This window comes from Tetrao urogallus (assembly GCF_951394365.1).
Source record: "Tetrao urogallus genome assembly, contig: scaffold_131, whole genome shotgun sequence".
NCBI lineage: Eukaryota > Metazoa > Chordata > Aves > Galliformes > Phasianidae > Tetrao > Tetrao urogallus.
This window is the reverse complement of record NW_027638975.1, coordinates 1-16,264: the sequence shown is the minus strand read 5'-3', so window position 1 is coordinate 16,264 and position 16,264 is coordinate 1. Positions and strand designations below refer to the sequence as shown.

The 16,264-nt window shown below is 41.3% G+C and overlaps 1 protein-coding gene across 1 annotated transcript in view; it reads left to right on the top strand.

Moving 5' to 3' along the window:
* Positions 1-16,257, top strand: part of LOC306957610 (maltase-glucoamylase-like) — a gene marked incomplete at both ends in the record, with an annotated part of 39,593 nt that extends 23,336 nt beyond the window's left edge. The window contains 10 exons of the mRNA XM_079551093.1: positions 1,588-1,722; positions 2,701-2,785; positions 3,795-3,933; positions 4,037-4,170; positions 5,988-6,022; positions 6,147-6,263; positions 10,254-10,402; positions 12,444-12,528; positions 12,691-12,747; positions 16,165-16,257. Of these exons, the coding sequence (XP_079407219.1) occupies positions 1,588-1,722; positions 2,701-2,785; positions 3,795-3,933; positions 4,037-4,170; positions 5,988-6,022; positions 6,147-6,263; positions 10,254-10,402; positions 12,444-12,528; positions 12,691-12,747; positions 16,165-16,257 (1,029 nt within the window). The remainder of the gene's footprint in view (positions 1-1,587; positions 1,723-2,700; positions 2,786-3,794; positions 3,934-4,036; positions 4,171-5,987; positions 6,023-6,146; positions 6,264-10,253; positions 10,403-12,443; positions 12,529-12,690; positions 12,748-16,164) is intronic.
* Between the last annotated feature and the right edge of the window lie 7 nt (positions 16,258-16,264).

Here is a 16,264-nt window from a genome sequence, read left to right as displayed (position 1 = left end):
AATTTCCATTTGGTTTTTATAGGAATTTCCATACAGATTTTTGTCTGAATTTCTATTTGAATTTTTATATGGATTTCTGTGCGGATTTTTGTCCAAATTTCTGCACAGATTCTTGTCCAAATTTGTGATTGGGTTTTTGTCTGAATTTCTATTTGAATTTTTGTATGAACCCCTGTACAGATTTTTGTATGGATTTCTGTATGGATTTTTGTCCAAATTTCTGTTTGGATTTCCATCTGAATTTCTGTACAGATTTTTGTCCAAATTTCTGTATGGGTTTTTGTATGAATTTCTGTATGGATTTTTGTCCAAATTTCTGTATGGATTTTTGTATGAATTTCTGCATGGATTTTTGTTCAAATTTCTGTGTTTTTTTTGTTTGTATGTTTGCTTGTTTGTTTTCACGTTAATTCCTGTACAGATTTTTGTCTGAATTTCTGTACGGATTTTTATATGAATTTCCTTCCTGATTTTTGTATGAATTTCTGCACAGGTTTTTGTCCAAATTTCTGTGGGTTTTCATTTTTTGTTTATTTGTTTTCATGTGAATTCTTGTACAGATTTATGTCTGAATTCTTGTCTGAATTTGTTTGGATTTTTGTATGAATTTCCTAGCAGATTTCTGTATGAATTTCTGCACAGGTTTTTGTCCAAATTTCTGTGGGATTTCATTTTTTGTTTGTTTGTTTTCACGTGAATTCTTGTACAGATTTATGTCTGAATTCTTGTCTGAATTCAGGTTTTTGTATGAATTTGTTTGGATTTTTATATGAATTTCCTTACAGACTTTCGTATGAATTTCTGTACAGACTTTTGTCCAAATTTCTGATGGATTTTTGTATGAATTTCTGCATGGATTTTTGTCCAAATTTCTGTGTTTTTTGTTTGTTTGTTTGTTTGTTTTCACATGAATTCTTGTACAGATTTTTGTATGAATTTGTTTGGATTTTTACATGAATTTCCTTACAGATTTTTGTATGCATTTCTGCATAATTTTGTCCAAATTTCTGTATGTTTTTTTGTCCAAATTTCTGGTTTTTGTTGTTGTTTTTTTTTTTGTTTGTTTGTTTGTTTGTTTTCACGTGAACTCTTGTACAGATTTTTGTCTGAATTTCTGTACGGATTTTCCTATGAATTTCCTAGCAGATTATTGGCTGAATTTCTGCGCAGATTTTTGCCCGTATCTCTGTGCAAATCCCCACCCCGACTCTTTATACAGAATTTCACGTTCCTGTATTTCACAGCAGGGTGTTTCTAAGTCGGCTGGACCCCACTGAGCGCCTCCCCTTCCACAGAATCACAGAATCACCCGGGCTGGAAGGGACCTCAAGGATCATGTAGTTCCAACCCCCCTGCCTTGCAGGGCCACCAAACATACACATTTAGATCAGGTTGCCCAGGACCCCGTCCAACCTGGCCTTGAACACGTCCAAGGACGGGGCATCCACAACCTCCCTGGGCAGCCCGTTCCAGAGCCTAACCGCTCTCCTTGTAAAGAACTTCCCCCTAACATCCAACCTCAATCTTCCCTCCTTCAACTTGGATCCATCTTCCCTCCCTCCCTCCATCCTCCCTTCTCCCTCCCAGCTCTTCCGTGCGTACGCTGCATTCCCCGACTTCTTCCGCAACTCCACGGTGGAATGGTGGAGCACAGAACTGCAGGAGCTCTACGAGAACCCCCACAACGCCTCCCTCAGCCTCAAATACGATGGCATCTGGATCGTGAGTGCCGGCTTGGCCCTTTCTTTCTGCCTTTTTTTGGGGGGGCGTTGTTTAGTCATGATTGATGACGTTGGTATCGGTGATGGTTTGTGTGGGTTTGTGTGTTTGTGGCACTTGATGATGTTAAAACAGAGGATTGGAGGGAGACATAGAGATAGAAATAACAGAAATGGACAGAGGCATAGAAATAACGAAGACAGCGAAAAAAGGTTCTTAAAAAAGGGATGAAAACATCGAAAACATTTAAAAAATAGTTTAAAAATGACGTGAGATGACTTCAGAATGAAGAAGGAATGGAAGCTGATTATGAGAGCGACAAAGAAGTGACAAAAATCATTTAGAAATGAGGAAGGAAGGAAAGGTGATTTTGAAAGCAAAAAGGAGCGAGAAGCGATTGAGAAAATGATGAAGGAAGGAAAAGTAATTTCAAAAGTGGGAAAGGAAGGAGAAGTGATTAAAAATGAGAAAGAAAGGGGAAAAGATTTAGAAATGAGGAAGGAAGGAAAAATGATTTAAAAAAAAATAGAAGGGAAGGAGGGAGAAAAAAAAGGCTGAAAAAAGGAGAAATGAGGGGGGAAAAAAGGGATGAAAACGGGATGAAAGAGGAAAAGAAGAGTTTTAAAAATGAAATAATAAAAATTAAAACTGAAAAGTTGGGAAGAAGTAACAAAGTCCATAAAGATAATTTAATATTTTTCAGCATCTGCTGGTGGAAAAAAAAAAAAAAAAAAAAAAAAAGTGATTTTTTGGTACCTGTTGACGAAAAATTGCGATTTTCAATAATTGCTGGTGGAACAAAACGTGATTTTCGGTATCTGTTGATGCAAAATCGTGACTTCCTGATTTTGCTGATGAACCCATTGGGAAAGGATTTAATATCTGGGGGAAAAAAAAAGCCCAAATGTTTGCCACATTGGAGTGGAATTTTGGGTCAATTTTGGGTTTTTTTTCGTGTGTGTTTTTTGTGTTTTTTTTCAGGACATGAATGAACCCTCCAGCTTCGTCCATGGGGCGGTTTGGGGCTGCAGAGATCAAGAGCTCAATAATCCCCCATACATGCCCCGTAAGTCTGCTTAATTATGGCTCATTTAATAAGGAAATGGGCCAATGAACCCCTTTTTAAATTAAATCCAGGGGTTGAATTGACCCCTTCGTTCGCCTTTACGTTTATTGCTGCATTTCCTATAGGAAAAAATTGCCTTAAATCCCCCAAACCCAGAACAACTCCTCTAATAAAAAAAAAAAAAAAAAAAAAAAGGAGGAAAAAAAAAAAGGAGGAAAAAAAAAAAAGTCAATTTTTGGAAGATTTTTAGCATGTTGAATTCCAGCCTTTGATTTCAGCAGTGACCTCAGAGCCCTTTGGAAAAAGGAAAATTGTTGATTTCTGCCTCTCCCAACCTTCAGAAATCCAATTTCAGCAGTGATTTCTGCCTTTCCTGTGCAGAAATGCAAATTGTAGACGCACAAAAACGTAAAGCCTAAACCTAAAAGTAAACCTAAATATATAAAATTAAAAGGAAAGTCATTAATCTCTGAATTTCCCATATTTCGAAAGCGAGTGTCAACAATTTCTGCCTTCCCCCAGTTTCGGAGATCTGCTTTTTAGAGGAACAGCAGCAATTTCTGCCTTTCCGAGCTTCAGAATTTCCATTCTGAAAAAAAAATGAGCATTTCCTGAATGAAAGGAATGAAAATTTCCTGAATTTCCTGAATTTCCTCAAGTTTAGGAAGGAATATCAGCACTTTCTGATTTTCTTAAGCTTCAGAAATCCAATTTCAGAACAGAACATCGGCGATTTCCACCTCTCCCAAATTCCCGAAATCCACTTTCAGGAAGGAATGTCAGCAAATTCTCGACTTTCCCAGATTCCAGAAATCCAATTTTACGGGGGAACGTGGGCAATTTCTGCTTCTTCTAAATTTCAAAACCTCCAAAAATCTTATTTGGCTGTAAACCAAGCCGACCACGCAGCCGTGTAACTGGAAGCGAACCTCAATGAAGACGGCGCCAACGAAAAGTGATTTTTCCAAGCTTTTATTAAACTGTGCCGTTTTCACCCCATTTCCCACAGAATTGGGGTGGAGGGAGCAGGGCTTGGCCTACAAAACCATCTGCATGGAGGGCGTCCAGATCCTGGCCGACGGCACCGAGCTGCGCCACTACGACGTCCACAACCTCTACGGCTGGGCCCAGACCAAACCCACACTGGAGTAAGTCACCCTTTTTTTTTTCTCCCTTTTTCTTCCTTTTTTCCACCTTTTTCTCCCCAAAATCCCTTTTAAACGAGCCCTGAGGATCACTTGCTGCCCCCAGTGCACTGCGGAGCATCACGAAGGAGCGGGGCATCGTCATCACGCGTTCCACCTACCCCAGCAGCGGGCAGTGGGCAGGGCATTGGCTGGGGGACAACACGGCTGCGTGGGACCAGATGACCAAATCCATCATTGGTGAGTCGATGGAACGCCGTGAACCCGCGCTCCCTTCCCCAGAATCACAGCATTTTCACACATAGAATCTCAATGTTTGAACAACGATGGCCAGCTCCTTCTTGATCTCTTTCCTTGCCGCTGTCGCTAAGAAATCCTTCATCATTTCCACTGCGTTGAGTTGAAGCCTGTCGACCCCCTTGTCCTCAAATCCTTTCTTTCCACCATTATCCAACGTCATTAAGAAATCCTTCATCATTTCCACTCAGTTGGGTTGAGCTCTGTTGACCCCCTTGTCCTCAAATCCTTTCTTTCCACCATTATTCCACATCATTAAGAAATCCTTCATCATTTCCACTCAGTTGGGTTGAATCCTGTTGACCCCCTTGTCCTCAAATCCTTTCTTTCCACCATGATCCAACGTCATTAAGAACTTCTTCTCCATTTCTACTAAATTGGGTTGAGCCCTGCTGACCACCTTGTCCTCAAATCCTTTCTTTCCACCATTATTCCACATCATTAAGAAATCCTTCATCATTTCCACTCAGTTGGGTTGAGCCCTGTTGACCCCCTTGTCCTCAAATCCTTCCTTTCCACCATTATTCCACATCATTAAGAAATCCTTCATCATTTCCACTCAGTTGGGTTGAATCCTGTTGACCCCCTTGTCCTCAAATCCTTTCTTTCCACCATTATTCCATGTCATTAAGCAGTTCTTCTCTATTTCTACTAAATTGGGTTGAGTCACACTGACCACCTTGTCCTCAAATCCTTTCTTTCCACCATTATCCAACGTCATTAAGGAATCCTTCATCATTTCCACTCAGTTGGGTTGAGCTCTGTCGACCCCCTTGTCCTCAAATCCTTTCTTTCCACCACTATTCCACATCATTAAGAAATCCTTCATCATTTCCACTGAGTTGGGTTGAATCCTGTTGACCCCCTTGTCCTCAAATCCTTTCTTTCCACCATTATTCCATGTCATTAAGCAGTTCTTCTCCATTTCTACTAAATTGGGTTGAGTCACACTGACCACCTTGTCCTCAAATCCTTTCTTTCCATCATTATTCCACATCATTAAGGAATCCTTCATCATTTCCACTCAGTTGGGTTGAGCCCTGTTGACCCCCTTGTCCTCAAATCCTTTCTTTCCACCATTGTTCCACATAATTAAGAAATCCCTCATCATTTCCACTGAATTAGGTTTTGCCCCACTGACCCCCTTGTCCTCAAATCCTTTCTTTCCACCATTATTCCACATCGTTCAGAAGTTCTTCTCCATTTCCACAGCGTTGGGTTGAGCCCTGCTGACCACATTACCCTCAAAGTCTTCATCCCATATAATTCGCAGATGAAAATAGCAAATTGTGTTTCGTAGCTGAAAACACCCAATTGTTTTTCACAGCTGGAAATACCCAATTATATTTCATGGCTGAAAATACTGAATTTCATTTGAGGGTTGAAAATAATAAATTGTTCTTCATGGTTGAAAATACAGAACTGTTTTTAACAGTTGAAAATACCAAGCTGTTCTTCATGGTTGAAAATAGAGAACTGTATTTAATGGTTGAAAATGCCAAGCTGTTCTTCTTGGTTGAAAATACAGATCTGTATTTAACATTTGAAAATGCCAAGCTGTACTTCATGGTTGAAAATCCAGGCCTATATTTAACAGTTGAAAATGCCGACCTGTACTTCATGGTTGAAAATACCAAACTGTGGTTCACAAATTAAAATACCAAATTATTCTTCTCAGCTGAAAACGCCAAATTCTGTCACGCAGTTGAAAATACCAAATATTTCACGGCTCAAATCCCTGAATTCTGTTCTCCTTGCAGGTATGATGGAGTTCAGCCTCTTTGGAGTATCCTATGTAAGTCCTTCATTCATTCCTTCCTCCCCCATCCCGCTCGGTCACCTTTCCACAAACGGAAGCGTGCGGCGCGGCCTGGTTGGGATTTTGGAACTGTCATTAAAACATCCTTTGGGATTTTCAGACCGGAGCAGACATCTGCGGGTTCTTCTCAGATTCGGAATACGAACTGTGCGCCCGCTGGATGCAGCTGGGAGCTTTCTACCCATTTTCAAGGAACCACAACGGGAAAGGCGCCAAGGTGACCGTGCCCCCAAATCGCCCACCTCCCACGGATCCATTCCTCCCCTCCTCCCCTGTAAAATCCTCCTTTTTAGCTCCGCCTACAAAACCCTAATTGGGCAGCAATTCAGGAACCGCTCATTTTCTATTTTATTTTATTTTATTTTATTTTATTTTATTTTATTTTATTTTATTTTACTTTATTTTATTTTATTTATTTTATTTTACTTTATTTTACTTTTTATTTTATTTTATTTTATTTTATTCATTTTATTTTATTTTATTTTATTTTATTCATTTTATTTTACTTTATTTTATTTTACTTTATTTTATTTTACTTTATTTTATTTTACTTTATTTTATTTTATTTTATTTTATTTTACTTTATTTTACTTTATTTTATTTTACTTTATTTTATTTTTACTTTATTTTATTTTATTTTATTTTATTTTATTTTATTTTATTTTACTTTATTTTATTTTACTTTATTTTACTTTATTTTACTTTATTTCATTTTACTTTATTTTATTTTACTTTATTTTACTTTATTTTACTTTACTTTATTTCATTTTACTTTATTTCATTTCATTTCATTTCATTTCATTTCATTTCATTTCATTCCATTTCTTTTTTAATGAGAATTTCCACCACCATTTTGAAAACACGACTATTTTCCAAACCTAGAATACAAGCGGCGCCAACTTTCTTCATTTTTTCATCACGTTTGTGCAAGTTACAAAATCGCACGTTAAATCTGTGGGGGGTTTTGTGTGCGTGCGTGGCTTTGGTTGGTTTTTTCCTCCAGAACAGGGTGGATGCGTTGGCTTTGGGCAATGCCAACGGTTTACGGGCTGATGCGGCCCAGTTCCATGACCAGCAGGGCGGAGGGATCTGCGGATCCGCGCCTCTGGGAAAGGGGAAGCAGGGGACCCCAAAATACTTGAAAACAACAGCACTAATCTGAGGTGGAACAAACGATTTTACTAAATGTAGCATTAGTAAAATACAATGAGAGAGAGTCTGTTTGAATTGTATAGACCTCACCACAGTGCTGGGGTGAGAAGTGCAGTCCAGTTGAGTGACTGAAGTACAGACGGCGAAGCGCAGGCAGCGAAGAGCAGGCAAAGAAGAGAAATCAGGTGTCCTCGCATGGAGTTCGATCCCCTTGCTGACCGCAAAGCCTCCTGGGGAATTGCAGTTCTTCTCCGTCGGACGAACGTTCGGCAGATATCAAACCCCACCCCCAGTGCATTACATGATGTTATGGTGTGGAATAGTGATGACCCCAAACCATAAAACCGTGACAGGCGGCAGCTCAGAAACGCGTCGTTGTTTCGTTCGTATTTCAGAGCTCGCTTTGAAAATCCGCCGCTATTTCTGCATTTTAAAGGCGGGCGGCGCCAACTTCCGTAGCGCTGCGTAAAATTGGTGCAATCATTCGTGAAAACGGTGGGGTTTTCCTTCATACAGAGGATGAAAACGTCGGCTTTAGCGGCCAATGGAGGTGTTGAACACTTCCGTGAGAACTTCAGGTCTGCTTGGGAAAATCAGGAGGTGTTTCCACACCACAAAGACGAGCGGCGCCCATTTTCTGAACATTTCACAGCATTTACATAATTTTAGTGGTCGTGTGAGATGGAAAATGAGTTTTTCCTTCATTTTGAGGCAAATTTGGCTGTGCCCACCAACCAAATTATAACAAATTTTGATGGTGTATAACATGAAAAATGCCTTTTTTTCTTCATTTTCAGGGAAATTCAACAGTTATCCCTACTAAGCTATCGCAGCATTCCTAATAAACCATTTATTCATCACAAACCATTCAATATTCATCAACTGTTTTGATTTCACAGCATTTACATAATTTTGGTGGTCGTGTGAGATGGAAAATGAGTTTTTCCTTCATTTTGAGGCAAATTTGGCTGTGCCCACCAACCCAACTGTACCAAATTTTGATGGTGTATAACATGAAAAACACTTTTCTTTCCTCATTTTCAGGGAAATTCGACAATTATCCCTACTAAGCTATTGCAGCATTCCTAATAAACCATTTATTCATCACACACCATTCAATATTCATAAGCCATTTTGATTTCATAGCATTTACATAATTTTGGTGGTCGTGTGAGATGAAAGATGATTTTTTCCTTCATTTTGAGGCAAATTTGGCTGTGCCCACCAACCCAACTGTACCAAATTTTGATGGTGTATAACATGAAAAATGCCTTTTTTTCTTCATTTTCAGGGAAATTCGACAATTATCCCTACTAAGCTATTGCAGCATTCCTAATAAACCATTTATTCATCACAAACCATTCAATATTCATCAACTGTTTTGATTTCACAGCATTTACATAATTTTCGTGGTCGTGTGAGATGGAAAATGAGTTTTTCCTTCATTTTGAGGCAAATTTGTCTGTGCCCACCAACCAAATTACAACAAATTTTGATGGTGCATAACATGAAAAATGCCTTTTTTTCCTTCATTTTAAGGGAAATCTGACAATTATCCCTGCTGAACGACTTCAATGCTTTGTTTCTTTATTTTGGGGTGAATCGACCACCACCAAATCACACCAATGTCTGAGTCACGTAGAAGGGTTTGAATTCCTTTTCCCCCCCTGCATTTTGTGGCAAATTTGGCTGTGCCCACCAACCAAATTATAACAAATTTTGATGGTGTATAACATGAAAAATGCCTTTTTTTCTTCATTTTAAGGGAAATTCAACAGTTATCCCTACTAAGCTATCGCAGCATTCCTAATAAACCATTTATTCATCACAAACCATTCAATATTCATAAGCCATTTTGATTTCATAGCATTTACATAATTTTGGTGGTTGTGTGAGATGGAAAATGAGTTTTTCCTTCATTTTGAGGCAAATTTGGCTGTGCCCACCAACCCAACTGTACCAAATTTTGATGGTGTATAACATGAAAAATGCCTTTTTTTCTTCATTTTCAGGGAAATTCGACAATTATCCCTACTAAGCTATTGCAGCATTCCTAATAAACCATTTATTCATCACACACCATTCAATATTCATAAGCCATTTTGATTTCATAGCATTTACATAATTTTGGTGGTCGTGTGAGATGAAAGATGATTTTTTCCTTCATTTTGAGGCAAATTTGAAAGTGCCCACCAACCAAATTATAACAAATTTTGATGGTGTATAAGATGAAAAATGCCTTTTTTTCTTCATTTTCAGGGAATTTCGACAATTATCCCTACTAAGCTATTGCAGCATTCCTAATAAACCATTTATTCATCACACACCATTCAATATTCATCAACTGTTTTGATTTCACAGCATTTACATAATTTTGGTGGTTGTGTGAGATGGAAAATGAGTTTTTCCTTCATTTTGAGGCAAATTTGGCTGTGCCCACCAACCCAACTGTACCAAATTTTGATGGTGTATAACATGAAAAATGCCTTTTTTTCTTCATTTTCAGGGAAATTCGACAATTATCCCTACTAAGCTATCGCAGCATTCCTAATAAACCATTTATTCATCACAAACCATTCAATATTCATAAGCCATTTTGATTTCATAGCATTTACATAATTTTGGTGGTTGTGTGAGATGAAAGATGATTTTTTCCTTCATTTTGAGGCAAATTTGAAAGTGCCCACCAACCAAATTATAACAAATTTTGATGGTGTATAAGATGAAAAATGCCTTTTTTTCCTTCATTTTAAGGGAAATCTGACAATTATCCCTGCTGAACGACTTCAATGCTTTGTTTCTCCATTTCGGGGTGAATCGACCACCACCAAATCACACCAATGTCTGAGTCACGTAGAAGGGTTTGAATTCCTTTTTTTTCCCCCCTGCGTTTTGATTCAAATTTGACCACAGCCGCCACCAAATGAAACCACTTTCAGAAGGATGAAAAAAAAAAAAACCAAGCCAACAAAAAATGTGAAAAATGAACGGATTTTTACCTTTTTTTTTTTAGGAGGGGGGTGGAGGAAATAACCGATTTTTTTTCCCTTCTCAGAGGCAAGACCCCGTGGCCTGGAACTCCACGTTTGAGGATATTTCCAGGGCCGTGCTGAACATCCGCTACACGCTGCTGCCCTACCTCTACACGCTCATGTTCCACGCCTCGGCCCACGGCAGCACCGTCGTGCGTCCGCTGCTCCACGAGTGAGTGCGGCTCCTCCCAAAGCCCGCCTGCCTCCCCAAAACCCAACGCCTGGCCCCCAAACCCTCCTAAAAGCAAACCAACCAACCAACCAACCTACAGGGAATTGGGGATTTGGATGGGGGTTGGGGGTTGAGTTTGGGGGTTTGGGATTCAAATTTGGGGTTCGGAGGGGAGTTTGGGGTGTGAATATGAATTTGGGATTCAGATATGAGTTTGGGATTCAAATATGAATGTGGGATTGTGGTATAAATTTGGGATTCAAAGGGGAGTTTGGGATTGAAATGTAGATTTGGGATGTGAATACGAATTTGAGATTCAAATATAAATGTGGGGTTCAAAGGTGAGATTGGGATTCAAATACAGATTTGGGATGTGAATACGAATTTGGGATTGCAGTATAGATTTGGGATTCAAAGAGGAGTTTGGGATTGAAATGTAGATTTGGGATTCAAATATGAATTTGGGATTCAAATTTGAGTTTGGGATTCAAATATAAATTTGGGATTGCAGTTATAAATTTGGGATTCAAAGGGGAGTTTGGGATTGAAATGCAGATTTGGGATGTGAATACGAATTTGGGATTGCGGTAAAAATTTGGGATTCAAAGGGGAGTTTGGGATTCAAATACAGATTTAGGATTCAAATGTAGATTTGGGATTCAGATATGAGTTTGGGATTCAAATACGAATTTGGGATTCAAAGGGGAGTTTGGGATTGAAATGTAGATTTGGGATTCAAATATGAATTTGGGATTCAAATACAGATTTGGGATTCAAATATGAGCTTGGGATTGCAGTATAAATTTGGGATTCAAAGATGAATTTGGGATCGCAGTATATATTTGAAATTCAAATACGAATTTGGGATTGTAGTATAAACTTGGGATTCAAAGGTGAGTTTGGGATTCAAATAAAGATTTGGGATGTGAATACAAATTTGGGATTCAAATATGAATTTGGGATCGCAGTATAAATGTGGGATTAAAACAGAGATTTGGGAAAATACGGATTTGGGATTCAAATATAAATTTGGGATTCAAAGGTGAGTTTGGGATTGAGATGTAGATTTGGGATGCGAATACGAATTTGGGATTCAAATATAAAATTGGGATGCAAATCATTTGAAAATTATAAGGAGAGAAGCCAAAAAGATGGGATTTTGAGGGAAAAAAAGAAAATCATGAGATTTTGGGGGAGAAAATAACGTATATGGGGCAAAGTGATTCTGCATTAAAAAAATAGAATAAAATAATTAAAAAAAAAACTGAGGGAAAAAAAGAAAAGGTAGGAAAAAAAACAGAGAAACAAAGAGAAACTGAAGATAAAATAGAAGGAAAAAAGAAGTAGAAAAAATGGAAGAAAAAATAGAAGGAAATGTAGAAGGAAAAGTAGAAGGAAAGTAGGAAAATAGAGGAAAAATGCCAGGAGAAAAAATAGGAAAACGAAATAGAAGAAAAAGGAAAAGAAAAATAGGAGAAAAAAATAGAGGAAAAATAGGGGAAAAAATACAGGATAAAAATAGAAGAAATAGAAGAAAATACAGAAGTAGAAAAAAATGGAAAAAAAATATAGAAAAATAATAAAGAAAAAAAACTTTTTTAGAGATATCAGAATTTGCCAAGAAATGTGAAATAAATTCTAACATAGGACTTCAAATCTACAATTTCTGTGACTGAAATATGCCTAAATTGAGCAGTTTTTACGCTGGAATCTTGCGCTGTTCCTGACAAGCATCCATTTGCAAGCAAACGAGATTCATTTTCAATCATTAATTTTAGAGATTTTAAAAAAGGGAGAACTTAGAACTAGAATTTCGTTAAAATTAAATGAAAAGGTGATAAAAATTGACTGATTTGAATACGCACAACAGATGCCATTGAAGACAGATTCTCAATTAACCTCTTCCTAAGCAGCAGCTCGTCGTCATTCCTTATAATTAAGGGAAAAGTGGGTTTTTAGGGGGAATAAAGCTGCAATGGGGAAATATTTTGCAAGAACGGTTGATGTCACCCCAAAAACTCCTTATATTTTGGAATTCCAGGTTTGTGGAAGACAGGACGACGTGGGAAATATACAAGCAATTCCTCTGGGGCCCAGCGCTGCTCATCAGCCCTGTGCTGGATCAGGTAAAAGCACGGAATATTGGGCAAATCTGAGGAAGGAGGAAAAAAAAAATGGGGGGGAAATATTAGAAATTAATGGAAATATTAATGCTGGATAAGATTCGGGTGTTGCTTCAGGAGGATTACGATTGTGGCCTTGGTTAAAGGCAGAATGTCGCATTGCAGGGTGCCGTGTCGGTGGATGCGTACCTCCCGAACGCCCGCTGGTATGATTATCACACAGTAAGTAATTAACAGTGCTTCCAAATGGGATCTGTGTTTCCTAATGTCTTCATGTCCTAGAACCCTGGAATCCTAGAATCCTAGAATCCTAGTCCATTATAACCCTAGAATCCTAGAATCCTAGAACTGTAGAACCCTGGAATCCTAGAACCCTGGAATCCTAGAACCCTAGAATCCTAGAATCCTAGAAACCTAGAACCATAGAACCGTAGAATCATAGTCCCCTAGAATCCTAGAACCCTAGAACCCTAGAATTGTAGAATCCTAGAATCCTAGAACCTTGGAATCCTAGAACCCTGGAACCCTGGAATCCTAGAATCCTAGAATCCTAGAAACTTAGAATCCTAGAACCCTGGAATCCTAGAATCCTAGAACCGTAGAACCCTAGAACCCTAGAATTTTGGAATCCTAGAACCCCAGAACCCTAGAATCCTGGAACCCTAGAACCCTAGAATCCTAGAAACCTAGAATCCTAGAAACCTAGAATCCTAGTCCATTATAACCCTAGAATCCTGGAATCCTAGAAAACTAGAATCCTAGAATCCTAGAACCCTAGAACTGTAGAACCCTAGAATCCTAGAACCCTAGAATTGTAGAATCCTAGAATCCTAGAACCTTGGAATCCTAGAACCGTAGAACCCTGGAACCCTGGAACCCCAGAATCCTAGAAACCTAGAATCCTAGAATCCTGGAACCCTGGAACCCTGGAATCCTACAATCCTAGAATCCTAGTCCCCTAGAATCCTAGAACCCTAGAACCCTAGAATTGTAGAATCCTAGAACCTTGGAATCCTAGAACCCTGGAACCCTGGAATTCTAGAATCCTAGAATGCTAGAACCCTAGAACCCTAGAATCGTAAAACCCTAGAATCCTAGAATCATAGAATCCTAGAATCCTAGAAACTTAGAACCCCAGAACCTTAGAACCCCAGAACCCTAGAATCCTAGAACCCTAGAATCATAGAATCATAGAGAAACTTAGAATCCTAGAAACCTACTATCCTAGAATCCTAGAAACTTAGAATCCTAGAACCCTAGAACCCTAGAATCCTAGAATCACAAGGTTGCAAACGACCCATAACTCGTCTCCTCCCCACCGTCGCCACCACAGCACCAAAGCGCAGCTCGCAGCTCCTCGTCCAGGCGCCTCTTGAGTGCTGTCAGGGACGGCGCCTCCCCCACCTCCCTGGGCAGCCATGGCAGCGCCTGAGCACTGAGAGAAAAAGTGCTTCCTCATGTCCGACCTGAACCTCCTCTGGTACAACTTGCGGCCATGAGATCCCACTGAGATCCCATTGAAATCCCATTAGGATCCCACTGAGATCCCACTAAAATCCCATTAGGCTCATTGAGATCCCACTGAAATCCCATTAGGATCTCATTAGGATCCCATTGAGATCCCACTGAAATCCCATTAGGATCCTGTTAGGATCCCATTGAGATCCCGTTGAAATCCCACTGAAGTCCCATTAGCATCCCATTGAGAACCCACTGAAATCCCATTAGAATCCCATCAAGATTTTATTGAAATCCCATTGAGATGCCATTGAGATCCCATTGAAATCCCATTAGGATCCCATTGAGATCCCACTGAAATCCCATTGAGATCCTATTGAAATCCCATTAGGATCCCATTAGGATCCCTCTGAAATCCCACTGAGATCCCATTGAAATCCCACTGAAATCCCATTAGGATCCCATTGAGATCCCACTGGGATCCATTTGAAATCCCATTGAGATCCCACTGAAATCCTATTAGGATCCCACTGAAATCCCACTGAGATCCTACTGAAATCCCATTGAAATCTCATTAGGATCCTGTTGAGATCCCACTGAGATCCCACTGAGATCCATTTGAATCCCGGAATGGATCCCAAAGGATCCCAATGCTGCCAACGCCCCGTCAGGCCACCAGGTGCAGCGGCGGCCATTTTCCCGTGTGCTGCTCGCTGCCTGGAGCAGAGGCCGAACCCCTCTGCACCCCGACCTCCTTCAGGAGGCTGCAGAGCGCCATGATCTCCCCTGAGCTCCTCTCCTCCACGCTGAACACCCCCAGCTCCCCCAGCCGCTGCTCAGCAGCCCCGCGCTCCGCACCCCTCGCCAGCCTCGCCGCCCTTCTCCGCACGCTGGGGCCTCCGCGTCCTTCCTGCAGTCAGGAGCCCAAAACTGAACCCAGCGCTGGAGGTGCGGCCTCACGGAGCTGAGCGCAGGGCTGGATGCTCACCTCCCTGCTGCTGCTGGCCGCCATTCCCAATGCAGGCAGGACGCCGCTGGCCCTTTGGCCGCCTGGACGCCCTGTTGGCTCCAGTTGAGCCGAGCCCCCACCAGCGCCCCCAGCTCCTTCTCTTCTCCGCACTCATCCAGCCGCTCGGCCCCCAGCCTGCAGCGCCGTTTCTGCATTCAAACAACGGGCGGCACCAAACCTCCGAATACCAAACCTCTGAATACCAAACCTCCGTACCCTGAGTGAGTTTGCAGGTGACACCAAGCTGGGAGGTGGTGTCGATCTGCCTGAGGGCAGGGAAGCCCTGCAGAGGGATCTGGATAAGCTGGATCGCTGGGCTGAGATGAACAGGATGAGGTTCAACAAGGCCAAGAGTCGGGTGCTGCGCTTTGGCCACAACAACCCCATGCAGCGCTATCGGCATGGGGGTGAGTGGTTGGATGATTGGAAGAGGAAAGGGAGCAGGAGGTGTTGGTTTGTGCTGGGCTGAACATGAGCCAGCAGTGTGCACAGGTGGCCAAAGGGCCAGCGGCATCCTGGCCTGCATTGGGAATGGCCAGCAGAGCAGGGAGCTGAGCATCCCCTGCACTCAGCTCTGTGAGGCCGCACCTCGAGTGCTGCGTTCAGTTTTGGGCCCCTCACTACAAGACATGGAGGCCCTGGAACGCGTTCAAAGGAGGGCAGCGAAATGGTGAGGGGTCTGGAGCACAAAGATGAGGAGCGGCTGAGGGAGCTGGGATGGTTCAGCGTGGAGAAGAGGAGTTCAGGGCAGACTTCATTGCACTGTGCAGCTGCATGGAGGGAGGCTGTGGTGCAAAAGGGCCTGGCCTCTGCTCCCAGGCAAACAGCAGGAGCCGAGGAAACAGACAGAAGTTGTAGCAGAGGAGGTTTGGGTTGGATATGAGGAGAAACTGCTGCTCTCAAAGGGTGGTCAGGCGCTGCAATGGCTGCCCAGGGAGGTGGGGGAGGCGCCGTCCCTGGTGGTGCTCAAGAGGAGCCTGGATGAGGAGCTACGAGATAGGAATAGGAATGATAGGATATAGGATGATAGCAATGGGGGGGGTTGGACTGGATGATCCTGCAGCTCGTTTCCAACCTTGTGATTCTGTGAATTCTGTGAATATTTCATCGAATCGATGGGATCTGTGGCATCATTTCTACTTTTTACCCCTCTCCCCCCCCCAAAAAAATAGGGTGAATACGTCGGATTCCGGGGTGAATTCCGAACTCTGCCCTCGCCTTTGGAGCACATCAACCTCCACGTCCGCGGGGGTTTCATCCTCCCCCAGCAGA